The sequence below is a fragment of the Mauremys reevesii genome, linkage group 15 (genome assembly GCF_016161935.1).
Source record: "Mauremys reevesii isolate NIE-2019 linkage group 15, ASM1616193v1, whole genome shotgun sequence".
Lineage (NCBI taxonomy): Eukaryota > Metazoa > Chordata > Testudines > Geoemydidae > Mauremys > Mauremys reevesii.
In genome coordinates this window covers 44650167-44677609 of record NC_052637.1, presented here as the reverse complement: position 1 = coordinate 44677609, position 27443 = coordinate 44650167, and the positions used below count along the sequence as shown (strand labels likewise).

Below are 27443 nucleotides of genomic sequence, written 5' to 3'. Positions count from 1 at the left end.
CACACGGTCTTGCCCACACAACATTGGCCACATACCCACAGCCTTCAGGATGTCACTCGGGACGTTGTTCCCAGCCAGCTCCAGTCTCCTCAAGGTCTTGTTGCTGTGCAGACAGCTCAGTAACGCTCGGCCCCCCAGGAGCCCAATGTTATTCCAACGCAAATCTAGAGGGGCAACAAACCATCACCCTGGCAACAGCACCAGCACCAACAGGCCATATTGAATATATTCCTCACACAATGGCACTCCTGCACAGTGGGTCAGCTCCCCCCAGGAACCTCAGCATAAACCATCAGTGGGTGCAGTTCACCATCTGAGAGTGATGGAATGAGAAAGTGACGGAGAGTGCAAACTTATAGCAAATGCAGCTTCATCTACCCTCTCAGCATCCTGCAGAAGGACCTGCAATAAACGCTGCACATACTGCAAAGTCTGCGCAAGGAACCATTCCAGCCAGGTAGGCCTGCAGGATGTTCCCATCACGTCATTATTCAACAAACCCAACTTCCTTAGAGAGGCTGCCCAGCCCAGAAGCTTGCTTCTAGTCTGAAAGAAAATAAACTCCCTGCAAGGAGACAGCACAGCAGCAACCTCTGCCCAGTTAGGGAGGGGAAGGGAAATTCTATCACGGTTTCTATTTGGGGCAGCAGGGCATCTGCACAAAGACACCTCAGGGCCTCGAATGAGATGCATGAGTCTCAAACCAACAGGACAGTCATAAGCTGGGGGAATTGCTCTTCTCATCAACCCAAAGGGTGGTGCTTCTGCACCAGATAGCCAGATTTAGACTCTGTGCTTCCGTTCCACAGTTTCTGGTTAGCCCCTGCTTATCTAAGTCATGAAATCTCTAGAGGCTGCCAGGGCTGCCACTGGCATAGAGTCTCTGAGCAGCTCTGGAGTGACTGGAAATGGGAAGGCAGTGCCACAGGCAGTGTTCCCTCTAATTTTTCCCATGCATGTGTGGAATGAATTACACATCACTTCCATATTGGTGCACATAACAAAATTCATGCGGTGAGGCTGAGTGGCTCGGAGTGTGGGAGGTGGATTCTGGGCTAGAGCAGAGAACTGAGGTGTGGGGGAGGTGAGGGCTCTGGCTCGGGGTGTGGGCTCGGGGGCAGGGATGAGAGGTTTGGGGTGCATGCTGCCCGGGGGCTACAGCAGGAAGAGAGGACTCCCCAGCAGCACCTGCACTGGGGGGGAGAGGCTCCTCTCCCCTGGCCACAGCAGGTCCATGCTGGGGCTGGGTTGGGGCCAGGGGAGGGGCACCTCTCCCAGGCCGCGGCAAGTCCAGGATAGGTGTGTGCTGGAGCCAGCGGGAAAAGACGCCTCTCCCCGCTGCGGTAGGTTCATGCTGCAAGATAGGCATCTCTCCCCGCTGCAGCCCCAAGCCCCTGCACAGGGCTTAATAGGCAGCTGCGCGAGACCACGCAGCTTGGAGGAAACTTAGGCCAAAGGTACCACCTGAAACTTGAGTGATAACATCCTGACGAAGGGGAGTTGCTCTTACCCAGCTCCTGTAGGCTGGAATTGCATTTCAGGGCCATGGCCAGCTCTCCTGCTCCCTGGTGGTTAATCTGGTTATTGCGCAGATCCAGCCACTGGAGGAAGCGGTTGGCTCCTAGTCCCTGGCAGAAGAGGGAAAAGCCCTCTTCCCACATGCCCAGGCTGTTCCACTCCAAGGTGAGGCTGAGAGGAAAGTTAAACAGGAGTTGCAGGTTAATCTACATCCCTAGGAACAAGGAACAGCAAGAGGCTGAAGGGGCTGCCTCAGCCTAGCTCCTGTGGGGACACAATCACAGGCCCACCCTAGCCAACAAAGACCAGACTCCAAAGAAAAGGGAGCTCTCCAGTGTCCACCCCAGCTCTGGTCCAGCAGAGAAACCCCCGACCTTTGCACCCACTCACCCAGCACACAACGGACAGACGGGTGGAAGTGACTTTACACCTCACCTTCTGATGGATTTGTTCTGCCTGAGGAGTTTCCCCAAAGCCTCAGCACCCAGAGCTCGCAGGTTATTCCCCTGAAACAAATACCGCAGGTGAATGGCTTAAGGTGTCCCGTTTCATCCCGCCTGATACACCGGGTGGTGCCAAGGTCGAGTTGTGGTTATGATTTATCACATGTAGATAACACTGGTCCCATGCACATTGCCCTCAAAACCCGGGCTCTACAGCCCTCGTGTGGAAATGCACAGCTTCTGCTGGTGACAGTGCCAAACAGAAATATGCTGCCTGGCCTCACTGTGCCAAGAAACACTTTCCACATGGAGGAGCCAAATATCTCCCACATGGAAACAGTAGTGTCATCATTTGCCTGTGATAAGAAGGGAGTCTCAGACTCTTGGCATCTGGTGGGCATTTTGACTTTTCACCAGGAAGGGCTCACCTGACAGCAGAGTGAGGCATGATGGATGGGTCTGGGAACTAATTCAGAATGATATTATGTACTAGCAGAAGGCTGTCTTTATGGTTGTTGTTGTTATTTTTTTTTAATAAATAAATCTTTTGTTACACTCTCCCCTGAGGATCTGTGGCAAGTGTGACCTACCCAGGGGCTCCAGATCCCACTGTTCTGCATACACACACCCCCATAACTTGAGCTTGGTTGTCAGTGTTGCAATGCATATTTTTAGGTAGTATTAAATCAGAACCCAGATTCTGCTTTGCTAGTATTTTTAAACTTTGCTAGTATTTTTTAAACACAATTTTGGGCTGTATACATAAAGGCAACATATGACAGACCCGGGGCAGATAGTCCTTTTCACATGCAATTCTGGTGTAATAATGTGTTCAGTTCTCCATACCATGTTAACAGAAAGATACTGATAAATTGGAGGGACTTCACAGAAGAGCAATTCAGATAACCAGAGGACTCCCTCATTGATGTTGAAACATTAAAAGACCTAAATATGTCTAGCTTGACCAAGCAGTAGCTAAGAGGGAGACACACAGTAATAATTGCCCATGAGTAAGTAAAGATGGACTGATCTATATGAGAAAGTTGAACCAGTTGTAGGCAGTGTCTACACAATGAGCACCAGAGCTGTACTGCCATAGTGCACACACTTCCTACATTGATGGAAGGGTTTCTTCATCAATGTAGTTAATCCACCTCCCAAGAAGCAGTTGCTAGGTCAACAGAAGAATTTGCATCTACACTGAGGATTAGGTCGATTTAACTACAGCACTGAGGGGTGAGAGAATTTCCACTCCCCTGAGCAACATATCTAGGTGATCTAAATGTTAAGTGTAGATCAGAGTGTAGTTAATGTGTGACTTTAAAGAGATTTAGTTAAACTGGTGCAAAAGGCTATGTGGACACACTTCAGATTAAAACAGATGTAATTCATTATAGCGTCAGTCAATTAGGAACAGTTTTAAACTAAACTGAACCAAGTCATTATTAAACCAAAATAAGTGTGTCCACAGGAGTTTGCACCAATTTAAATGAATCAGTTTAAAAAACAATTTTATATTAAAAGTATGTAGACAAGGCCTTAGCAACGGATAACTAGGAAAATCTTCCCGCCAGCAAGTTCTACCAAGCAGTGAAGCAGTCTCCCTAAGAGAAGGGCTGGGAGTCCCATCAAGTGAGGCAATTACAATGAACAGGACACCGCATTAGGAAGTGTGCGAAAGGGAACAATCCTGCACTGCTCCCTTCAGTTGGTGGCCTGCATGGGACCATTGGGTCTTTCCATCCCCAAGTCCCATGAGAGCTGCACCTCTGAAACCTCCTCAATTGCTTTCTCGGTGTTGAAGGCCAAGGCTTGTGCTCAGAGTTGCTCGAGTCAACTCAAATAAACTCACCTTCAAGTCCAAAGACTTTACTACAGTGTTGGAGCAAAGTCCATTCAGCAGATGTCTGACCCCTGTGAAAGAGAAAAGAAGGATATTTATATTTCACATAGGACTTCAACCCTCTCCTGGACCTGAACGTGAGGTGTCAGTAAACACCTCTTCACCTCGACAGGCCCAATCAAGGAGAGGTAGCTACAGGGAGAAACTATTTCATTAGCAAGAAACTTTAGTGCTGCTGGAAAATGGCAACCTGACCTGGAGACCTCTCTGCACACAGACCAGCTAGAGCCTGGGTAGAGGCTTCTCACAAGCCCTGACACTACGATCACAGCCTTGGTCTGGAGAACCCTCTTCTAGCAGTGAGGGAGGACTTCAGACTCTATGGCTTATGCAGCCCTTGCTCTCTGCTGATAGGGTGGTTTGTGTGATGTAGACGCTTCTCCTCTAGGATCTGGACAGAGATTGCACACAACATTTGGCTGCTACTGACTTGGCTCACGCTGAAACTAGTGATCTGTTCATTCCCTTGGGGCACCTGGCATTGGCCACTGTCGGCAGGCAGGACACTGGGCTAGATGGACCTTTGGTCTGACCCAGTGTGGCCGTTCTTATGTATGTTCTTATGTAGAGAGTAAAGGCTCCAAGTCTCATTTCCAGTCCCCTGAGCCACCAGAAAGTAAATTCAGCAACTGCAGCTGCCAATAATTCAGCAACTGCAGCTGCCAATAATTCAGCAACTGCAGCTGCCAATAATTCCTCTTGCTGCTATAGGGCTAACTTTCAGCTTGAGTAGATGTACACTTGCTAGCTTTGATCAAGCTATACTAAAAGTATTAGCAAAGCTGCAGCAGCACTGGTGGCAGCACAGGCTAGCTGCCCGAGTCCAGTCCTGTCAGAGAACTTAGGTATGAACTCAGGTGGCTAGTCCAAGCCGCTACCCATGCTGCCCCAATTATACTACTATTTTTAGCACACAAACTCCATCAAAACTACCTCATGTATGTCTACGTGAGCTGGAAATTACACCCCCAGATGCAGTGGAAACATGCCGTATGAGTGGAAATGTACAACAGACAAGTCCTCCCAGGCAGAGGGAATGTGCTTCCGGCATATGCAGCAGGGCACCAAGGGAATCACCAAAGCACACAATCAGTTTCAAGCAACTCTGTGGCCTCATTAGTCCAGCAGAGCTAGAGTCACACCTCATGTTCTAACTGCAAACAGCTTCCTTCCAACACCCCCTAGTCCTTCCTCTTACTAATGTGGGCTCCTGAAGATCTCTGATCAATGTATTGTTCTCTCTTATTTTTCTAAAGTAGCTGTGCTCTACAGGGACAATGCAGTGGCAGAAACCCTGTTTTAGACTGTTAAATGGTTGAGGCAGAGTATTACCCGTGGTGAGTCTCCTTTCTGGAGATACCAGATTGAGCCCAAGCCTGACAGTACAGATCTATATTTAAGACAGTTTTCCAATAAAGCCTTTGCCCAACAGCAACACCCATCAAAATTAAAAGCTCTGCATATGCATTCATACACCCAGGAAAGAGGGATTGGAGAGTAAAAATATTGTCCGTTTGAGATTTGAAAGTTTCATCCTAATTGTGTTCAGCATGTCCATCTAACCCTCACTAAGCATGCAAGCAGTGCAAGGAGTTTCTGGGGCTCAGATCTTTTATTCATGCTCACAAAATAGTTTGTATGTGGTCCCAGTAAGCGTTTCAGACCCAGGTCCTGAACAGAACGAGACCCACCACCCACCTTGGCATCACTGGTTGAAACATATGAAGGAGTTTTGCTTTTGTGATAAGATTAGTTAAATAAGAAAATATATCAGCTTTCAAAGCTCAAACAACTTGGTGAGGTAAAAAAGTAAAAAATGAAAACAGAATGGGTGGGTTCATTTGGGCTTAGATAATATTCTCTCTGAGACAGATTAGTTTATAGAGTGAATGTAAGGCCAGGAGATTCAAACACACAAATTCCTATTAGCAAGAATCCTGGATCTAATTCCCTGTGCATGGGGCTGCAGTTTTGCTCATAAGCACACATTTATTCACTCTTCAAAGCAACTCCCTTAAGATTAAGAATTTGACGTTCAGCGTGAGCCTGACTCCCAGATCTCACAGTTCAGAGGCATATCACACATGCAAGTGTCTCCCTGTGGGCAAAGAGAGTCCCACCTTCTTCATTCAGCATGCAGTCACTCAGCATGATCTCCGTAAACAGGATCTCATCCTGTAAAAGCTTCCCTAGGACTCTGCATGTATCCACAGAAAGGCTCTGGGTGGCAAAATCCAAGCGGCTTTGTCCTGGCCCCTCCCGGAGCTCATGTAGCTGCTGCAGGACTGTCTCCTGTGGCTGAGCACCACTCTCCTTACATAACTGGACATAGGCCCTTCGAAACTCTTCCATTGCCACAGCAGGTGCTAATGTCTCTCCTTTCCTGTCCTCTGCATGATGAAGGACCAAGCTGGCCTCAGAGAAGAGCAGGGAATGCAGGAAAACCTGGTGGACAGTAAAGGCTGTACTGTGAAAGGCAAGAAGCAATCTCTGGACTATAGTGCATGGTCCTAAGGATAAACAGGACCGATACAAATAGTGCTCAGAGCCACAGCCATCCCCACCCCATAAACACCCACTTGGAGCCCTGCAGAACACCAGTCCCAACTCCACTCTCTCAGGATAGGGAGAAACTCACTTCAGCCTCTTCTCATGTACCTGTTGACTGTTACAAGGATACAGCCCCCACCCCTTACAACAGCCACCCCCTACACCCTGTAACTAGGAAGAGTAGAGCATGCTGGGGATTGTAGTTCTGCTCTTTTCCCCTCCCTCTCCAACCCAGTAACCAGGGGAGGAGGGCATGCTGGGAGCTATAGTACAGAGCCAATTTAGAAATGTTACACGGTGCAGCCCCATCTCAGTAGAGATATTGTCTCCTGCAGCGCAGGCCCTACTGCTCCTCCCATAACATCAGTGTATGGCCAACCTCAAAAGATCAAAAACCATGACAGATTAACAACATATCAAAAGATTTAAAAAAATATTTAACTCCCCACTACTCCTCTCCAGTGTGTAAATGAGAATTTCAAGTTGAAACGTCAATGTTTAATGCACACAAAAATGCTCACCTCTCCCTGGCTGCTCTGATTGAGAGGCCACTCGCCCTCTCTTCACCCCTAAGACCAGGTAACTCCCCTATCCCCATTGCCTCTTATTCTTGATTCTCCTCAGACTCATTTCCTACCTTCCCCCTACATTTCCCTTTTCAACTTCCCCCTCCTCTGCCCTCCCCCTCACATTTTCCTGCCCTCCTGCAGCAACCTCACCTTCAGACACAAAGAATTCCCTGGCTGAGATGATTTAGTTGGGGATTGGTCCTGCTTTGAGAAGGGGGTTGGACTAGATGACCTCCTGAGCTCCCTTCCAACCCTGATATTCTATGAATCATTGTTATTTTAGAATATATTGTACGAGAACTATAAAATGGAGCTGAACAAAGACCACCCAAGAAAAACAGAGCACTCTCTCTATGGATCAGGTTTTCAAATTATTTTTCATTGAAGATTTATGTGAACTGCAACGAATGTCTTCACAACATCAACCACTTTGCTAATTGCTGGAAAACCATCACCCAAGCAGAGCTTTCTACATCTCAGTGTAGTTTTTATATTTTGATTCTTAAATATTATTTTTAAATAAGCAATTCATTCACATTCAAAGCATATAAACCATAATTTTAAATAATTCTTTCTTTGTATAATTTTAACTTCGGAAATGTGTTATCCAGTGATTACAATAAATTATTTACCTTTAAAATCCTATAATTGTCCAAATAGCTACAAATGATACATTTTTATTTTAATTACTCTTCCCTCTCACTGATTCAGGACTTCTCCTCTGCTGGGGACCCAGAAGCACTTCCCCCAACTATCCCTATCCTGCTGCCTCAGGAAGTACAGTTGCTGGTCCCAAGTAAAGTACTCAAAGGGTGGAGAGAGAGGAGTCATCAGAACAGCTGTGTCTGGGGCAAAGGAGAAGACCACTGCCCCAGAAGTTCTGTTGCAGGCTCCAAGGCCCTGCTCGGGCCAGGTAGCAGCTGTTCCCCAGCTCCCCCCTCTCACTACCCCAGGACCAATCCATAAAGGAAGGAAGGGCATGTCTGTGTCTTCTTTCACAACACTCTGGCTGTTTGTCCAGCCCTGAAAATCAAGGGAATGGAGGGGCTTTCTGCTCCATTAGTACAGTCCCTCCTGCTAGCACCACAATCCTGTGATTCACAATTAATTTGCAAGAGTTAGCAATAGTGTTACACCCATGTGGCAACCACAGCAATTGCTCATATGGTGAAGCCCCAGCAAGAAAGAATTTATATATTAACAACTCTCTGACACATGTTTTGGTCTTTGGCAGGAAGTTAGTTGCCCTCCCTGTGCAGCTATTCCAATTGCTCAGCTAGAAGCATAAAGAACCAGCGCCAAGTGACCAGCAAGTGTTAAAGGAACCACAGCTTGGGAACTTCTGATGCTGAGCATCCATCAAGCCTGAAAATCTCACACAGGAGCAGAACAGCCCAAAACCCCAAAGCAAGGCAGATGCTTAGCAAAACCTCAAGAAAGATGAGCCCAACAAAGCCTATCACCACAGCACCACACATGCCCAACACCTACCTTCTGGACACTTCAGGACAGCTATTTCTCAGAAGCTAACTATCTGATATACAGATACACAGGGCTTGAACTGAGCCAACCTCTCCCAAGATGCCATCTTTACTCTGCAGATTATCAGCTTTTTTTTTTTAAATCTATCAATTCTGACTGAGTGTAAACTGATGCAGCAACATCTACCTCAGGCCTGGTCTACACATACAAATTTCACATAATTGTAACTATGTAAATTTGGTGTGTATGGGTGGGGCGGTGGGTCTTTACTGAAATAGTTAAATTAGTGAAGTCCCTAGTGTGGATATAGTCTCAGTTATAAAAGTACCTTATACTTCTATCATTTATTCCCCTTCCCATATGGGAATAAAGTACATTTTTATACTGCTATCAATGCACCCACACTAAGGGCATTGTAGCACTGTAACAACACTGGCATAATTAAAGCAGTGTAACTTGAGTGTGTGTAGACAAACCTATGTTTGCAGAGAGCCTGAAACGATAGCTCTGAAATGAGTTAACTGTCCCTGTTCACCTCAGTGCTGCTGTCTCAGTTACCAGCCATGATGCTTCAAATACCAACGCTGTGGCCACGGCTCTTCGAGGCAGAAGAGAGGCTCATAAAGGCAGATGGGCAGGTCCCTGAGCCACCAGGTGCCACCTGCGGGGAGAGAGCGGGAGACACCGTCTCTTGCGTTTGCCCCCGTCAAGAAAACCAGCGGGGCACAAACGGACGCGGTATCGCCGCCCACCCGGGAGAGGGAGAGGGGGAGGGGCAGCGCGGCCCGCGGGCGGTATCACCGCCCACCCGGGAGAGGGGGAGGGGCAGCGCGGCCCACCCAGGGGAGGGGGAGGGGGGCGCCCAGCCCGCGCTCCCCGCACCGGCGCGGTTACCGACCTCGGGCTCTTTCGTGGTGTCGCGTGGGCGGGGCTAGGAGGCGCCCGCTGCCGGTTTCGGTCCCGCTAGAGGCGAGCTCGCACCGGCCTCCCCCCATTGGCCGCCCTCCCCGTTCCCGCCCCTGGGCCTCCGCCTGAACCCGGCTACACGCCCAGGGAGAGGAGGCAGCGCGAACTACAGTTCCCAGCAGGCACCGCAGATAGGATTTTTTTCCCTCCTTTTACTGACCCCGGAAACATCAGCGACTCACTTCCGGGTGCAGGTTACACTACAGAACTACAGTTCCCAGAATACCGCGCGCCATTGTAGGCCCGCCCGCCCGTTCCACAGCGTCGTTGCAGGATGGAGAAGCGGGAAGAGAGCGCGAGCGGCTTCAGGAAGGTGCGGGGGGACGGGGGCCGCCTCAGGGCTGTACGAGGTGCCCCGCGCTAACGCCCGGCCCGGCCCGGCGCCGCCGCTCGCCTCCCTGTGGCGCAGCGGGCTCGCGCTCCGTGAGCCGGCGCGCGCTTCCCGCGCTGTGCGGCAGAGGGCGGCCGCCCCGCCTCAAGCCCCGGGCCGGTCGTGGCGCCGCCCTGGGATGCTCTGTCTCCTGGTCCCCAGGCACCCTGGCCTGGCCCGGCTCGGCCCTGCCTGGGCACGAGTGTCCGCGCTCCCTGCGCCGCTGCCAGCGGACCCCCAGCGCTTCCCCCAGGCCCTACCGCTCACGGCAGCGGCCATCGCTCCAAACGCCTCGCCTGCCAGCCCTCAGGGCCCGGCCCAGCCTGTAACCAGCTGAGCGTGTGCCAGGATGGCGGCTCAGCGCTTCTGCGGTGCCCCCACGCCTGTTCGCCAAAAGCTTCCCGCGCTCAGCCACTTGTCGCTCCAGACCCACCCGCTTTCACCAGTTACCATCCCATTTCCCCTGTAACAAAACCGTAGGGGGCTGGGAGACCTGACTTCTCTCGCTTAGCCCTGTCTCCCCCATCGTTGCCTCACAGAAGAGCAGTTTCTAGTCTCACTTCTGGTCAGTGCGCTGCTTTCCCCCACCTCCTTCAACTCACTAACTTTGGTGCTAGCAGCAAGGATGCTCTATGGGCCGGTCAAGGCTGCTAGGTTGTGGCATGAGTGGCAGGCTAGCACCAGGCTCTTGAGCTCTAGGTGTGGCTTCTTGTGCTGCACGTGTAGTGTTGTTTTGACCTACCCACTGACTTCACTGGTCATGATAGTCCTCTCTCCTTGCAGCTCCTTCCTTCTTGCTGCCTTTGATCAGTTCATTTCTGAGTTCAATGTGTTTGCAGATGATATGCAAATCTCTTTTCCCCATCTCTGCTCTCTAATTCGTTTCTCTCTGCCTCAGCCTCATCAACTTATTGCTCCCGTTTAACTTTCTGTGCCAAAAACTGGTTATCAGATAGGATTCCCTGCACCCAGAGTTATTGCCTAAGGTTTGGTGTCTGGTGTGTTCAGTCCTGGCCTGATCTCCAAAAGCAGGGATAGTTAGAGGGAGATGGATAACTACAGCTTAGCCCTAAACTTAGACTTTACAACAACTTTTAGGATTTATCTTAAACCTAACTGAAAAGGTTGCATTGGAGTTTCTAAATCCCCTGCAGTAGGTGCAAACTAACCGTGGTAGCACTGAGAATCTGACATTGACTTAACTGACTCACTGTGAAGAATAATGCAGAACTGTTTCCATGCAAGCAGCCTAAGGTGCAGATAAAGGGGGAAAGTGTTTAAGGTTTTATCAAGATGAAACCTTTTAGATAGAAACCATACCTTCGTGTCATTGGAAGTTGAGAATGGCAGCTTTCAGAGACATGAAGCATTCATGTTGATGTAAGTCTTTCTACTCCTAACAGGTGGCAAGATATAAACACTTGAGGGGATGTGTATGTGTACGCAAATGTTTCCAACCACTGATTCTCATGCACTGATCAGAAAAGGAAAGTCCTCTCCAAAAACATCATGTGCGGGAATAAGGGATTTAAATATCTATTTATTTGTATTGTGGTAACACCTAGCAGCCCAGACAAGGCCTGGGTCCTATCTGCTTGGTACTGTACAGATGCTTAGTGAGAGACAATCCCTGCCCCAAAGAGCTTGCAGCCTAAGTAGTAGACAAGACAAAGGGGTGGGAAGGAAAGCACAGAGAGAGAGAAGTGTTGCCTCAGAAATGGCTGGGGGATTTCCTCCAACTGTGGGGCAGGGGAGGACAGGACTGTTTATACAGTTTTTGGCCAGGAAAGGCAGGAAAAGGAGTTTAATTTGCTTCTCACTCACCAGTTCTATATCATGTTCCCTTTTCATGCAGGAGACTGTTAACAAAATACTTCATCTCCATTTTAAAGATGACAAAACTCGAGGTAAGTGCTTCTCTTGTACTCCCTCTGTAGAGAGCTAGATTCCTTTTGCAAATTACCTAGCTGCCTATAGTACATAGTGTAGTTGTAGCTGTGTTGGTCCCAGGGCATTAGAGGCACAAGGTGGGTGAGGTAATATCTTTTATTGGAGCATCTTCTGTTGGTGAGAGAGACAAGGTTTAAGCCACACAGAGCTCTTCTGAAATTCAGAATACCAGAGGTGACCAGGAAGCCACCCTGGCTCTGTGTTGGTTCTCAGTTTAAATGGGCAAACACTTGTTCCCTGGATGTACATGCTGTCTAAGGCAGAGGTTCTCAAACTGTGGTCCATGGATAGTTCCTTCTATGGTGCGCACCTGAGCGGCATCACATGAGAGAATGAAGGGCTGCCTACCTAATCAGCGGAGCTGCACAGATGTGGCTCCACTAATTAGGAGCCTGGACCCTGGAGAAGATGCACATGTAAGGTGAGGTGGTGGCCTTGGGGGGAATGGGGGGGGGCAGTGGGGTGAGAAGAGGGGGTAGGAAGAATTTGGGATGTGCAAGATTGTGGCGCTGGAGAAAGGCGACTTTCTCCAGCTTCAGGGCTGCATCTGCCGGGGAGAGAGACTCCCCTCCTCCCCAGCCCCAGCTTGGGGGTTGCCGTAGTGAGGGAGAGACACCCCCGCTTCCCAGCCCAGCTTGGTGACTGCCACAGCAGGGGAGAGACTACTGATATTAAAATAAGAGTTGCATGCTTTTATTTATATATAAAAAATTAACATGTTTTTGTTCTACAACACTTACAGTAGTTAGCTAACGGTACAAACAACATTTGGAAAGATCATTAAGTGGTCCGCCGAGACCTCAGCAATTTTCAAGTGGTCCATGGGGAAAAAAAAAAGTTTGAGAACCACTGGCCGAAGGCACTAGTCTGGCCCCCTTTGCCATAGAATCTGAGAATCTTTAATGTATTTATCTTCCAGGTAGGGAAGTGCTGTTACCCCCCTCTCCCCTCCGTTATGCAGATAAGGAATTAAGACCTAGAGATACTAAGGGCTTGTCTACACAGGAACACTTTAAGAAAATTAAGACTGACTAATGAAAGGTGTGAATTTAAAGTGGATTAGTTAAACTGGATTAAAGCCATAGAATCACAGGCTTAGAAGGGACATCAAGAGGTCATTTAGTCCAGTCCCCTGAACTCACAGCAGGACTAATGTATTATCTAGACCATCCCTGACAGGTGTTTGTCTAACCTGCTCTTAAAAATCTCCAAAGGTAGAAATTCCACATCCTGCCTGGACAATTTATTCCAATGCCACAGGTTAGCCACCCCTGCTCTAGGATATTTTTAATCAGGCCCTTGTGACTTGAAGACATCTAAGTTGCCTAAGTAATTTGTAACTTGTTCTTTCCCTATTTTAGCCTTTGATTCTACCTTATTTTCACTGACATTCACTATGTTAGACATCCAATCGCTACTAACCTTTTTGGTGAAAACAAAAAGTCATTTAACATTTCTGCCATTTCCACATTCTCTGTTACTGTTTTTCTCCCCTCATTGAGTAACAGGCCTACCGTGTCCTTGATCTTCCTCTTGCTTCCAATGTACTTATAGAATGTTTTCTTGTTATCCTTTGTCTCTAGCTACAGTAGAACCTCAGTTACAAACACCTTCGAATTGGAGACTGACCGTAACTCTGAACAAAAGGTTATGGTGGTTCTTTCAAAACTTTAGAACTGAACATTGACTTAATACAACTTTGAAACTTTACTATGCAGAAGAAAAATGCTGCTTTTAGCCATCTTAATTTAAATGAAACAACCAGAGAAATAGTTTCCTTACCTTGTCAAATCTTTTTTTTAAAGTTTGCCTGATTTTTTAGTAGTTTACAGTTAACACAGTACTGTACTTGCTTTTATTTTTTTTCTCTGCTGCTGCCTGATTGCATACTTCCAGTTCCAAATGAGGTGTGTGGTTGACTGGTCAGTTTGTAACTCTGGTGTTTGTAGCTCTGAGGTTCTACTGTAGTTTAATCTTGTTTTTTGCCTTGGCCTTTCTAATTTTGTCCCTACCTGCTTGTGTTGTTTGTTTATATTTATCCTGTGTAATTTGACCTAGTTTCCACTTTTTGTTGGTCTCTTGAGTTTCAGATTATTGAAGATCTGGTTAAGTCAGGGTGGTCTCTTACCATACTCTCTTTCCTACACAGTGGGATAGTTTGCTTTTGTGCCCTTAATAACGTCTCTTTGGCTGTGGCTACACTTAGCACTTCAAAGCGCTGCCGCGGTAGCTCTTTGAAGCGCTAAGTGTAGTCAAAGCGCCAGCGCTGGGAGAGAGCTCTCCCAGCGCTGTCCGTACTCCACCTCCCTGTGGGGAATAACGGACAGCGCTGGGAGCCGCGCTCCCAGCGCTGGGGCTTTGACCACACTGGCGCTTTGCAGCGCCGCAATTTGCAGCGCTGGAGAGGGTGTGTTTTCACACCCTGCTGCAGCGCTGCAAATTTGTAAGTGTAGCCAAGCCCTTTGAAAACTGCCAACTCTCTTGAACTGTTTTTCCCCTTAGATTTGCTTCCCATGAGATCTTACCTACCAACTCCCTGACTTTGCTAAAGTCTGCCTTCCTGAAATCCATTATCTTTATTGAGCTGTTTTCCCTCCTACCATTCCTTAGAATCATGAAGTCTACCATTTTATGATCACTTTCACCTATGCTGCCTTGCACTTTCAAATTCTCAACCAGTTCCTCCCTATTCATCAAAATTAACAGCCTCTCCCCTAGTGGCCTTCTCCATCTTATGAACTAACAATTGTCTCCAATACATTCCAAGAACTTGTTGGATAATCTGTACCTTGCTGAGTTATTTTCCCAATAGATGTCTGGGTAGCTGAAGTCCTGTGCGCTGGATGATTTTATTTGTTTAAAAAAAGCCTCATTCACCTCTTCCTGGTTAGGTGGGTAGTAGACCCTTACAATGACATCACCCTTCTTTTTCACCCCCTTAATCCTTACCCAGAGACTTTCAACAAGTCTGTCTCCTATTTCCATCTTAACCTTGGTCCAATGTATACATTTTTAATATATAAGGCAACATCTCCTCCCTTTTTTCCCTGCCTGTCCTTCCTGAGCAAGCTGTACCCTTCTATACCCATACTGTATTCCAGCCATGCATATTGTCCCACCACTGTGATGCCAACTATTTCATAGTTCTGTTTATTAACTAGCATTTCAATTTCTTCTTGCTTATTCCCCATACCTGTCGCATTAGTATACAGACATCTAAGATACTGATTTGATTTCCCCCGTGTTCTCTTGTCTCTCCCTTATCCCGGTTATGACAGCCCATGCTCCCCCCCAGATTCTGACCTTTCTCTCAGGTCTCAATGTTTTGGACTTACCTGTGGGCTTTTGTCACTTGCCTCCATCAAACCTAGTTTAAAGCCCTCCTCACAAGGTTAGCAGGTCCATATCCAAGGATGCTTTTTCCCCCTCCTCATTAGATGGACCCCCTTCTCTGCTTAGTCCTTCCCAGAACAGCATCCAGTGGTCAAGGAAGTCGAAGCCCTCCTGGTGACACCATCTTCACAGCCAGGCATTCATTTCTAGGATGGATCTCTCTGCCTAGGCCCCTAACCTTGACCAGAAGGATCGAAGTGAACACCACCTGTGCTTCCAACTCCTTTACCCTTACTCCCAGAGCCCTATAGTCACTTCTGATCTGCTGAGGGTCATACCTTGCAGTATCATTAGTGCCCGCATGGGGTAGAAGGCAGAGGGTCGGATGATCCTCAACAATCGCTCAATAATGTCTGATACAGGCCCCTGGCGGGCAGCATGCCTCCCGGGATGTCATGTCAGGCCAACAGATCGGTGCCTCTGTCCCCCTCACCAACCACTACACAACATTTCTTCCTGGGAGCGGTGGCTGAGATCCTCCTAGCCTTGGAGGTACATGGCTTCTCCTCTTTCACATTGGGGTTGATTCTTCATGGCTCGTTGGCAGAGCAACATAACAGTTCATCACTATGGTGAGTGGGCTGGGAATAGGGGTAGAGCACTGCCTGTTTCCAGAAGTAACTAGCAGCCAGTGTGGTCCCTGTGACAGAGCCATATCCTCCTTCCTTGGTGGCATGACAGCAGTTCTCTCTAGCTGGATAGTTTCCTCAGCCTTTGACGTCTCTGTATGAATACTCTCAATAATTCCTCGTGGGCACGGATGCTTCTCAGCCTAGCCATCTCCTCCTTTAGCTCTCCTACCTGCTTCCTGAAAGATTCCACCAGCAGATACTTTTCACACTGGATAGTCCCCCCAGCCTGGCTTTCTGAGAGTGGGAAATGCAAGCCATAGTGTCTGCAAACCCGCACCATATGTGGATGCTCTGTCAGAATTAAAGTGGGTTAGTTTAATTTACTCAAGGGATTTGCCCAGCGGCAGATGGGAAGTTTGTGGTGGAACAGGGACTTGAACCCAGGCCTTAAGTTCCAGGATAATGCCCTAAGCTTGTGCCCATCCTTCCTCCTGTTGCATGTCTTCTGATAACACCACTTTCCTTTGCCTCTAGTCAGCAGTGATGCTTTGCTGCTAATGGCAGAAATGCTGAACGTGTTTGTTCGAGGTAAGTGCTTAGGAGCTGCCCTTTTATTCTCAGTACTTGTGGTCATAGATTTGGGTCAATTAGAAAAGTTGTGGCAGTTCTGACAAGGCACTTTGCTTGTGATTTGATGGAGCTTTTCTAAAACTTCCCTCCAGGAAAGGCAATCTTCCATAGAGCTGCTCTTCCTTGGGGTAGTTGGATTAGCAAATCCAGGCTGCTGTGGCAGGACAGTGTAAGGAAACGAGCCTGTTCTGTCAAGTTGCAGGTGCCTCACTGCTAGGCAGTTGTACCCACTCTGCCTGTGGAATGGCCTTTCTACCTTGTTAGATACCACTCCCTGTTGCAACAGCACAAGCCAGTGTGAGTGAAGAGGACCAGCTATCTTCTCAGCTGTGGTTGTATAATGCCACAAAAAAATCCATTTTACCCAAGACTGGGATGCTAAAACCAAGAGGGGTCTTGAGAAAGTGCTTCCCTTTTACCCTGTGGCGCTGTAGGTGCACCCCAAAATCCAGCCCTATTAGCTTAGGACTTCCTTTTTCGACACCTACTTGTGATGTTTGTCTTGTCTTGCATGTGTGGTGCAGAAGCTGCAGCACGCAGCGCACGGCAGGCTCAGGCTGAAGACTTGGACAGGGTGGATATTGAACACGTGGAGAAAGTGCTGCCACAGCTGGTATGTAAAGTGTAGTTCAGCTTCCCCTGCTAACAGGATAAGGATGTGGGCAGAGGCATCTTAATCCCCTTCCTTCAGGGGGATGTTTGACTAGTTAGTAATATCCGTACAGGGCTGCTGGGGACCCCACAGATGTGTTAATGACTAGTTTGGAACGGCCTCTTACTGTTATGAGAACTAAAGCAGCTGCTGCTCTCTCCTTACAGCTTCTGGATTTTTAGAGGCCTGATCAAGCAGAATGGGATGCATCAGCTGCTAAGAGGAGAGAGTCCTGATCTGGGAGTTAATCTGATACTGAATGCCTGGACTGGCCTCCTGTTTAGCTACGGGAATGGGCATTGTTGTTGCTTCACTATGCCCTTGCCATCTTGCTACAGTAGCAGCTGCTTCCTCACCCCTATCATCTGAGCAGAGCAAGCCCTCAGCAACCACAAAGAGTAAGATGCCATTCTAAAAAGGATGTTGCATATTTTGATTGTTGTAGACCAAATTACTATAGCAGGGCATCTTGCCCTCAAAAACTGGGTCCCATCCTGCTCCTGCAGTAGCAGTTTGCAGTTCACAGCCCAGAATGAATAGCGTGGCCAAAGCACTGCTACTTTCTCTACCAGTGAAAGAAACAGGTGCCACTCTGTGGAAAGAGTGAGTGGCTGGAAACCTTCCTCTAGCTGTGGGCTCTCATCACCTCAGCAGGCTGCTATGGCAGGGGTTTAAAGTCCAATTCCATGGCTGTCTGAGTAGTTTAAACAGGCACTCAGCTGAAGGTCTGTGCCAAAAGCAGGTACCTGATCTTTATTTTATAAATAAACAGTGCCTCTCCCCCAATACTTTCCAGCATTCCTCCAGGGCAGTGACATCAAAGAGTGCTTAGAACCTTTTAACTGTTTGATATTCTTCTCAGAAGCTGCTTCTCTCTGCTATAAATTTGTTCTCACAAAGAAACATCAATAAATCAAAAATAAGTCTCCCTGGCTCAGGCTTTTCACCGCAATTAATCATTGAAAGTCAAGTTGCTTCAAAGACTTGCTCAGCTTCCCCCACCCTCTTCTCTAAATCTTCACAGGCGAAAAGGAAAACTCTTAAAAAGGGACAGAATAACAAACAGCATGTGTGAGAATCCCACATCATGGGACAGCGTGTCCCCTTTGCCAGCAGGGGAGAGGGAAGCTATGAAATAAGAAACCTTACACATGTAGGCAGGACCTACACTGCTGAACCTGGCTTTGTTGGGAAATATTAGGCCTGCTGCTGCAGAAGCAGCTGACACCAACATGTCTGAGAACTAGCTTTCCAGTTGCTTATTGTCTTTTATTTGTGGGGTCCATTGTGAAAAGTGGTAGAGATTTCCCAGCTGCCCCTGATAGCAGGCAAGGAGTGGATGGGCCACTAGCACTGCTCTCCCCATTCAGGCTATGACCACTGGTGATATGATGGGGGGGGAGGCTTTTGTTGCCTCCTTTGTATGTTGATCAAGGTCTGCAGATCACAGTTTTACAGGCACCAGGCAGGCTGAGGCTTTATGAAAAGATTACTAGTAGAGGTCAGGTCAAATGATGCTTATCTAAATCATCATATGTTAAGTAATTCATGTATGACTGCTACTGAGTACTGGGAACAAAGACTCCTCATTGTGATTACCCTGCTGGAAAGCCTGCAGTTGTCAGTGTGTAAGATTGTCTCAGGGCCTAGCTGTGTTTTTTTTAGAGAGCACTTATTTTTTCTCCTTCCATGGAAACAGCATGTTAAAGATCCAGCACATGCTGTGCTGTGCTGTCACTTCCATGAGCCATCAAGCAACTGACAGCTGTTCTGTAAGTCTACTTCGTTGTGTGAAACAGGCTAAGGATAACTGCAGAAGTGGAAGTGTGTAACTTGTAAGGCCAATCTTTAATGGTGGCTGCCAGCATTAACCAACCACTCTATGAACAGAGGATTAGTTTGTTTGGTAACTGCTGAAGGGGGCAGCCTTTCACCATCCCACTGACCTTGCACAGGGGGCAGAGTCTGTTAGACAAGCTTGGGCAGAGAATTGGCTGAATGAGGTAATGTGCATAATTAGCACTATGAAGGCTGACTCCTAGGCCCCAGAAGCCAAATTCCACCTGCTTACTTCCCAGTGGCATAGCCCATTAGTCATAATGTAATCGGAGGAGCAGAGTTTTCTTGATTTTAAAATGATCAGAAAGTTTGCTCTAGGAATCCAATTAAACCCAACACTGCTCCTGTGGCTGTTGCTTACCTGAAGTTAAACAGAAATTGTGCCAGGACGTTAATGTCCCTAAACTTGGTAATGCAGCAGTTAAACTTCCTTGCTGAAGCGCGCACACCACCCCCAGCTTAGGCTAGCAGCTGTAGCCTCTCATCCCAGTCAGTTATTACCCCAAATGCTGCCCCAAGACCAGCTCATTGTTGCTGGTAGAAGGGACAATGGAGAAACCTTTAAAATTTCAATAGGAAGATACTGGACACTCTTACAGAGCAAATGCCCTATCAAAGCACTTTCTAACTAGCAGTAAGGCATGTCTCAGGGAAGTGCTGCCACTTGCAAGCCCAACAGAAGCATTTGATCATGGCTGTAGTCTCTAGAAGAGATAAAGGAGGATCAGTGGTGATGGGAGCTCCTATCAGCCAAGCTTTTGTTATCCATTCTATGCCTGGATGGGTCAAGCAACATTAGCTCATACATGCTACCCATGCAGAAATAGCATGTTAGCTCCCTGGCCCCAAATGAGTGACATGTGAAGCAGCTCTGTCCCTCAGCCCATCTCACAGTACACCCAGCATATTGATTAAGATCGACTATTCCACAAGATGTGAAAGAGCAACCCCCCAGCCATCAGCACAGAACCAGAGGAAACAGCAATGCAGAAGCAGCTCTAGAATAGGGCATAATTGGAAGGAAACTTACCAAGCACCTGGCCAGAAAGGATGGATTCTGTAATTAAACTCTTCCATCCCAGGGTTAATCCCAAAGTAACAATCTTAGAATTTAGTTAGTTAAATCCTTTTCATCTCAGTGGAATCTTGCTAGTTTGTCTCCCTTGTGCAACTCCTCCTGTGCCTGGGTGTTTTCTATGTGAGAACATTTACTATTTAGAGCAGCAAATAGTCAATTCCCCAGTGCCAGAGGCTGCAGCACACACATCCTGTCTGTTCAAGTTTGGGTATCACATAAGAAATCAATCTTCTCTCCCTTACAGGCTGCTCCCTCAGTTTTGAGTTTCCTTTTTCCTCTTCTACCTTTCTTTCATTGCTCCCCCTCCCTCTGATGTTCATCAAAGCATTTGGGAGCATGTGGAAGTAATTAGACCTGAAGGGAAATGTTGGCCAGTCTGGGAGACAATGACAAGTGCCAGGAACTCCGGGTGCCCCTTTCAGCTACTTTGAAGTTCATTCAGATGGTACAAAACTCAGTTTTGCTTTGTTGAAGGAAAAAAAAAATAGGAAGCAGGTTCCTGTGAACTGATAAAGAAACAGAACAGTGGGGAAGAAATACATTATCAAAGAGCCCGACAAAAAGCCTCCTATGGCCACTCTGCTTTATTACATCTACAGATTGTGGAGACAGACACACACAGTTCAAGGAAAAAACTCTGTACAGGGAAAACAAATGGTGAGAATTATTACCATAACATAGTAACTCTGTCCAACTGGAATTACAGGACTATGAAAAAAACTTCAAATAAAATACAGCAGCCTGGATATTGTGGCACTACAGACCTCATCTCTATAACAGGCACATTTCTAAACCTTAACTTGCATCCCAGCCCTGCATATGCATGAGGCAGAGCATCACTCCTTACAGTACTCATACTGCAAACACATAGCACGTCCATTGCAGGCAATATCAAAGCCAAAGAAATCAGATGGAGAGTCAAATGAGGAGACCTTTCACTGGAGTTTTGCTCTCATTAGAGGAGTAATTAATTATGTTAATTATGTGTAATGGAAATTAAACAGCTCAGTCCAGAGGCATATTCCATGGGCATGCCATTAATAGATACCTACATTCTTTATTAAAAAGACTCCACCAGTGGAAAACAGACAAGTACAATGAACCAGGAAGTTCTCAACAAAAGCCACTCAGTAAATTGTGGGTTATCTAAACAGCTCCTGCAGGACAACCAGCAGCAGTAGCCACTGCCACACCATAGGGACCAGCCAAGCTCAGGGCAACACTTTACAGCTGTAGGTAAAATTGTGCAGCTGATTTCAGCATTAAGGTCTTGTTCCAGGTATCAGAGCAGCCACACTGCTGCAGATAACCTCTGAAGACAAATCAGAGAGAAGGCTTTAGTGTCAAACACCTATAGAAACAAAGTCAGCAGTCAAGGGATGGCTAGGAAGAATTCTCTCTACCTGCTCCTTTCAGATTACATGCATGTAGGACACCTTGAGTTTCTCCTTCTAATCCTGCTTTTATTGCCAGGCAGCGTTACAACACATGGGACTTTGTCTGCTCCCAACAGGATAGAATTAGCAACATGAAATAGCTATTCTATTTTATTTTTCTAAGAAATAAATCATGTTGTTCAGGTCTCCCCAGGACCACCCATGGTTTATTACAAACTTTGTAGCAGTTTATTTGGAAAGAAGTGCAATTGATTCTGCTGCTTCTCAGTCCAGTCAAGTAATCTTGCAGGCTCAGCACCTGGGATGTTTCATCTCTTCCCAGCTGCAAAAAGAAAACATAAGGAGGGGCTTATAGCACTTTTCAGAATCCTGTTAGAGAGAAAGGGTAAGGGCTGCTTCTCCAAACCCTACCAGGGTCACAGGGGCCTGTCCTACATACTCACCCAATAATGTGACCTAGCTGAGGCCCTGAACACACTGGGCTCCACTCTCCAGCTGTACCCAGATGGTATATTTATAGCACTTTAGCTCAGAGCTTGGTAAGAACTGAACAGTGGAGCCTACAACAACAGTGTGACTTCCAGGGCAGATATGGCTACCCCCCTCCATTGCCAGAGACACTGCTATCCACTCCTACTTGGCTGCTCACAGCCCTCTCAACACTGCCCATCTTGGGCAGGCAGGACAGGTGGTTAACATCTTCACTTCTTGCACTACAGACTTTAACCAAATATTCCCTACAGGGAAGAGAGAGGTTCTTTACCTAGCATGGGAATGCATCATGCATATTGCTTCTGCAGACTCCCATGTACCCTGCATCAACATCCATGAATCATTCTAAAGTACTTCAGCCATATAGGAGTAAATGGACTAAACCACAGATTTGATTTTTCCAGAGCTACTTGATGCCCTACTTTAAGCTTGCTGGAACACCTGCCAGAATCAAATGGTAAAATTTTAATTTCAAAAGCTATCATCAGATCTCAACCAGAGATTTTAGTTCTGCTTTGGGGTTTTTTGGAAGGACAGGAGTGGAGGGGGTTGGCTACAGAAATGTTAGATGGTCTTTCTGAACATTGATGACCCATTGTGTGTGCACATAATTCAAGAACCTCTCTTCCAGTTCACTTCATGTCCCAGATCTAACCCTATCATTCTGAGACAGAGTTTGATACTGTGGATTTTTGATAAAAATTCGGTTGCAATCTTAATTACAGAGTGATTGCCACCACTCCATAGCAATAAGCACTAACAATGAAGTATTAATGACAGAATTTTAGCAAGACTGCACAATCAAGGCAAAGAGGATGGTTCTGAGATAGATGGTGCCAGCACATGGAAACAACCCAAATAGGCCCAAGACCTCTATAAAAGCTTTCTTTATCACAATTGGGACATCAGATCCACATCATACCCATCAGCAATTAAACTGAATAGTTCTGAGATCACAAGTCATGGCAGTTGATTCCTGCAGTGAGGCTCTGCAGAGGCAGCTTCCACAGAGCAGGGAGGAAAAGCTCTCCCTCTGATCCCAGATTATACCTGGCAGCTTCAGCCACTTTGGTACTTTTTCAGGGGGCCTTCTCACTGGCTGTGAAGCTTCAGCAGCTGTTGCTGGTTCTGGGTTCTCGGCAGTTCTTTTCCCATCTGTCTCCTCTGGCCCGACTGGGGGTGGAACAGCTGTTTCTGAAGCTGGTGGAGCAGAAGGGACTAGTGATTTGGACAAGCCTCTGAGAAGAGAAACAAGAAAGCAGAATGAAAGCAAGATTTTCACACTGGTCTCCACATACCCAGCACACAATCCCAGCCCAGTGATTCATCAGGCCCAGGCCTTGAAATGTTAATCTTCACTCCAGAAGCAAAGGCTTTAGGGCACATACCAGTCTGTAAGCAGAAGACTCCAGCTCCTGCCAGATTTAGCAACAGACATGGCTCCCCATTTGAGCAGGGTTCACCAAGCTGCAAAGTCGTAAATAAGCCTGAGAGCAGGGGACGTTTTTTCTGGTGCCTGTAGGTTCTGCCCCTCTCCACCAGGAGAGGTGTTGATTCCACCCTTCCCTTCCCACAAATGCCCACTCACATTAAGTAGCTTTGCTCACAGTCCCTACCTAGCTACTAGCAAGTCAGCTGTGGAAGGGGACACTGCGGACTCCAACAGTTCTGGTGTCAAGTAACAATCTGTGAAACAAACCCAAGCACATACATTTGTTAAGACAGTAACATCAGCGAACCTGCAGACACTTTTACTGTAGTTCCAGCTAATCCCCCTTTGTGCGCTTCAGTGAGTTTCTGCCTTTTCCCCAATACAATAGCCAACACTGTTAGCCACTAGGTGGTAGTGACCCTCTCAAGCCATGCTGATTCCCACCTAACTTCTATGTTCTGAATATTGTTTGCCATTTCTAATCCATCCCTCAAAACTTGTGGTTTTCAGGCACTTGATCTCTGCATCTCAGAGGTTATGTTCTCTCCCTTTACACCTCTGAGAGACAGACACTAATATTAACAGCACCACAAATATGTCAGAGAATCAGACTGTCCATCTCCACAGGAAGCCACAACAGGTTGGTCCCTTCAGTGCAATTTCTTGTTCTTTGTCTTGTTTAATTTTAAAGCAATGGGATTTCCATGCTTCCCTTCAGAGACCACCACTCCATGTTTGTCTACTGTGCCTACTCTATAGTCTAATAAATCTCATAAGAAATGCTTCCTGATTTACATCTACAATTATGTTAGTTAACTTGCATTAACTGGCAATCCACTTAAGTTGAAATAGAACCAAGCTAGTATAGATGAGGCCTTAGTGATTCACAGTAGAGGCAGAGGCAATGCAAGATTCACATAAACCTCATCCCTTCTCCTACCAATGCCCCTCAACCCTGAGCTGGAAGTACCACCTCTGGGGAAGTTCTCTCTCCGGGATATAGGAGTCTCTCTGCTGAGACTGCTAACAAAAGGAGCTAATTAGTGCTAATTGTGGGGAACTGTCTGCTAGGGTTAGCGTTAGAGCTACCGCACCCCAGCTCATTTCACCCAGCCAAAGAGATTAATGATTTACCCTCATTTCCAACCTTAGACTGAACACAAACCAGTGCTGCCCATGCAAGGCTCCATATTCCACCCCCAAATACCTGAGCCATCTAACCTTCCTGTCCTTCATTCCAGCGTCTCCACTCCTAGCTTTGTTTGGGATCTCTTGTTGGAGCTATTCTGAAGCCACGGACATGATTCATCTGGCTAACACACAGCACCTGTGGAGCCAGCTGAAGAGATGGCAGTAACTCACCTCTGTGCTCTTCAGATCCAAAGTGAATGACAGACGCTGGGAAGAGGTTAGCCTGAAACAAAGGGAAAAGAGATGGATGAGAAGGGGACAGGGCAAGCTGCAGGGTTTTCACAGGCAGCCAGCCTTGGACATTACATATACCTCTCTAAGGGAAGCCCAATCTCTTCCCCAACCCAGGGCAAAGGCACTGCAGCCATGAAAACAAGGGCATTTGCTCATCAACCCTCTCCACCCCCAAAGCCCCTTAAAATAAATGCAACTGTATGAGTTGAGGAGGGCTGAAACTGAACATGACAGCAGCTCGGACACTTCTTTGCCAGTTATGTCCTGGCTGCATCTTCTGGAGCCCAGTTTAAAATAAAAGCAAATGCAAGAAGGATGGGCAAGCCAATTTTCAGTGTACTGAGTACCATCTACGCAGATATATTTGAGGAACCTATGTAGCAGCCCCTGGAATCTGCTACTCTAAGTGATTTTCAGCTTCATTTAGAGAGTTCCTGACTCTCTGTGGGAAACAGTCTCCCCAGGGGCCGTGCTCCACCCCACGTTTATACTGTCCAGTTGGCATATGCAAAATAGACACCTTGTGGGCAAGCCTGCATCATGCCTCCTTTTTCTCTCCCAGTCTGCATTACCAGGGTCACCTGTTCTTCCTTCCCCTCCTTGAGAACACTAGAACATCTCTGGCTTCACTGTTGCTAACAGCTGCCCCTTTCCTCTCCTGGAGGGAGCCTGAAATGTTCTTCAGTTCCCTGGTTTGGACAGACCATACTGGCGCTGCCTGCCTGAAGAGGCTGGGGATCAATGTTCCATTAATGCAAGTCAAAGAAGTTGTTTTACAGTCTGCCACAGAGACCAGCAACTAAGAAACTGAGGAAATAGCAGTGCTGATTTAAGCTAGTCAGTGTGGGGGCTCATCGCCACCACACAATGCACCCCAATCCTAACCCTTCAAATCTCCCTGCTATTCAAATCTCCCTCCAAAAGCCAGGCCTACAGTCCTCCACCCTGCTGTTATAGGTTTGCATCTCACTTGGAGAAGCTGCCCATCATACTAGAGCAGCAAAGAATCCTGTGGCACCTTATAGACTAACAGACGTTTTGCAGCATGAGCTTTCGTGGGTGAATACCCACTTCGTCGGATGCATCCGACGAAGTGAGTATTCATCCACGAAAGCTCATGCTGCAAAACGTCTGTTAGTCTATAAGGTGCCACAGGATTCTTTGCTGCTTTTACAGATCCAGACTAACACGGCTACCCCTCTGATACTTGACAATCATACTAGAGAATGCTTAGCCCTTAGTGAATTTTACCTACAGAGTGCTATACAAACTTTGGCTTTTTTTTTTACTTTGCCTTTAAAAAAAAAAAAAACAAGTTGGGGGTGATGTGGAAATAATGCATCCAGGTCAAGTTGTGGGGAGCAAGTGATTATAGTACTGTCCTATTAGCCACAGACAGACAAGGAGCAATGTTTTCAGTTCACAGATATTAAGGCCAGAAGGGACCTTTGGCTCATCTAGTCTGACATGCTGTATATCATAGGCCAGAGAATTTCACCCAGTTACCCCTGTAGCGAACCAAATAACCTGACTAAAATGTATCTTCCAGAAAGGCATCCAGTCTTCATTTGAAGACTGCAGGAGAGGAAGAATCCATCACTTCCCTTGGTAGTTTGTTCCAGTAGTTAATCATTCGCTGTAAAAAATCTGTTTTATTTCTAATTTAATCTGGCTTCAGCTTCCAGCCATTGTTCTACCTTTCTTTGGTACATGAAGGAGCTCTTTAGCACCTGGTATTTTCTCCTGGAGATGGTATTTTTATACTAACCAAGTCACCTCTCAGTCTTCTTTTTGATCAACTAAAGAGATTGAGCTCTGCAAGTCTCTCCCTGTAAGACATTTTCTCCAGCCCTCAAATTATTTGTGGCTCTTTTTTGTACTCTCTCCAGAGTTTCTGTGCCCTTTTAAAAAGTGGACAGTCTCAGCAATGCCATATGTAGAGATAAAATCACTTCTCACTCCCGCTCACTACTCCACAGTTTATACAACCAAGCCTGCATTAGCCCTTTTTGTCACAGCATCACGTTGGGAGTTCATGTTCAGTTTTTAGTTCACTATGACTCCTAAACCTTTTCTGTAGGCATGCCCCGCATTCTTTATTCCTAGGATGTCTGACCTTGCATGTAGCTGTATTACAATACATTTTGCTTGAATGGGCCCAGCTTACAAAGTGATCCAGATATATTTGTATGACTGACCTGTCAATTTTTGTGTCATCCGCAAATTTTAATCAGCAGTGATTTTATAATTATTTTCAGATCGTCAATGAAAATGTTGAATAGCATTGGGCAGAGAACTGATCCCTGCAGAACCCCACTAGAACTCCCCCATTCAATGAGCTACTTTTTGATATGTCAGTTAGCTAGTTCTTAATCCATTTAACATATGCTTTATTGATACTGTATGTTGCTAATTTTTTAACAGGACTGTTGTGCAGTAGTATGTCAAATGCCTAAGTATACCACATCTATGCAGTTACCTTTACCAACCCATCTGTGATCTCATCTTATAATGAAATATCTTTGTGTAAAGAGCCATGATGGAAGGACACTACTGCAATGCAAAGTCTGGCCACAGGAATGGGGAGATGAGGTAGTCAGAGTCTACCTTACTGAGAATAGCCCAGAGATCTGAGGCTGAATCCCCTCTGCCTTCTCTCTTGCCTCCTCCCTCAAGTCATTTCTGCTGCAGTGTAAAGACATTCAGTTGAATCCCCTGGAGCTCACAAGACAGGAGACCCTAGAGGGCTCCAGAGAATGAAACGTCAACTCAGCCAGCCAGA

At 46.9% G+C, this 27443-nt stretch overlaps 3 protein-coding genes across 14 annotated transcripts in view; 1 reads left to right on the top strand and 2 right to left on the bottom strand.

The window, feature by feature from the left end:
- Positions 1 to 9666, bottom strand: part of LRRC45 (leucine rich repeat containing 45) — a 22293-nt gene extending 12627 nt beyond the window's left edge. Inside the window, exons 1-7 of one of the 8 annotated variants that reach the window (XM_039501771.1) lie at positions 9614 to 9666; positions 8942 to 9126; positions 5985 to 6309; positions 3814 to 3875; positions 1954 to 2024; positions 1511 to 1689; positions 36 to 164 (exon numbers count right to left, since the gene is read on the bottom strand). In XM_039501771.1, coding sequence (XP_039357705.1) covers positions 36 to 164; positions 1511 to 1689; positions 1954 to 2024; positions 3814 to 3875; positions 5985 to 6216 — 673 coding nt within the window. In that variant the 5' untranslated portion in view covers positions 6217 to 6309; positions 8942 to 9126; positions 9614 to 9666. The other 7 variants (XM_039501770.1, XM_039501769.1, XM_039501772.1 and 4 more) reach the window with 7 other exon arrangements.
- Positions 9519 to 27443, top strand: CENPX (centromere protein X). Of its 2 annotated transcripts, none has more exons than XM_039501782.1 (5): positions 9519 to 9744; positions 11657 to 11708; positions 16251 to 16304; positions 16871 to 16959; positions 27086 to 27443. In XM_039501782.1, exons 1-5 carry the CDS (start codon positions 9706 to 9708, stop codon positions 27158 to 27160), a joined length of 309 nt encoding a protein of 102 aa, XP_039357716.1. In that variant the 5' UTR covers positions 9519 to 9705; the 3' UTR covers positions 27161 to 27443. The 2 variants fall into 2 exon arrangements, with proteins under 2 accessions (XP_039357716.1, XP_039357717.1); XM_039501783.1 differs by lacking the exon at positions 27086 to 27443 and adding an exon at positions 17166 to 18593.
- ASPSCR1 (ASPSCR1 tether for SLC2A4, UBX domain containing) overlaps positions 20482 to 27443 on the bottom strand; it is a 77213-nt gene continuing 70251 nt past the window's right edge. For 3 of the 4 annotated variants that reach the window (XM_039501780.1, XM_039501778.1, XM_039501779.1), the window contains 4 exons: positions 24599 to 24650; positions 23421 to 23490; positions 22855 to 23042; positions 20482 to 21634 (listed from right to left, as the gene is read on the bottom strand). In XM_039501780.1, the coding sequence (XP_039357714.1) occupies positions 21621 to 21634; positions 22855 to 23042; positions 23421 to 23490; positions 24599 to 24650 (324 nt within the window). In that variant the 3' untranslated portion in view covers positions 20482 to 21620. Of the gene's footprint in view, positions 21635 to 22854; positions 23043 to 23420; positions 23491 to 24598; positions 24651 to 27443 lie in introns of those variants that run through there. The other variant, XM_039501781.1, reaches the window with a different exon arrangement.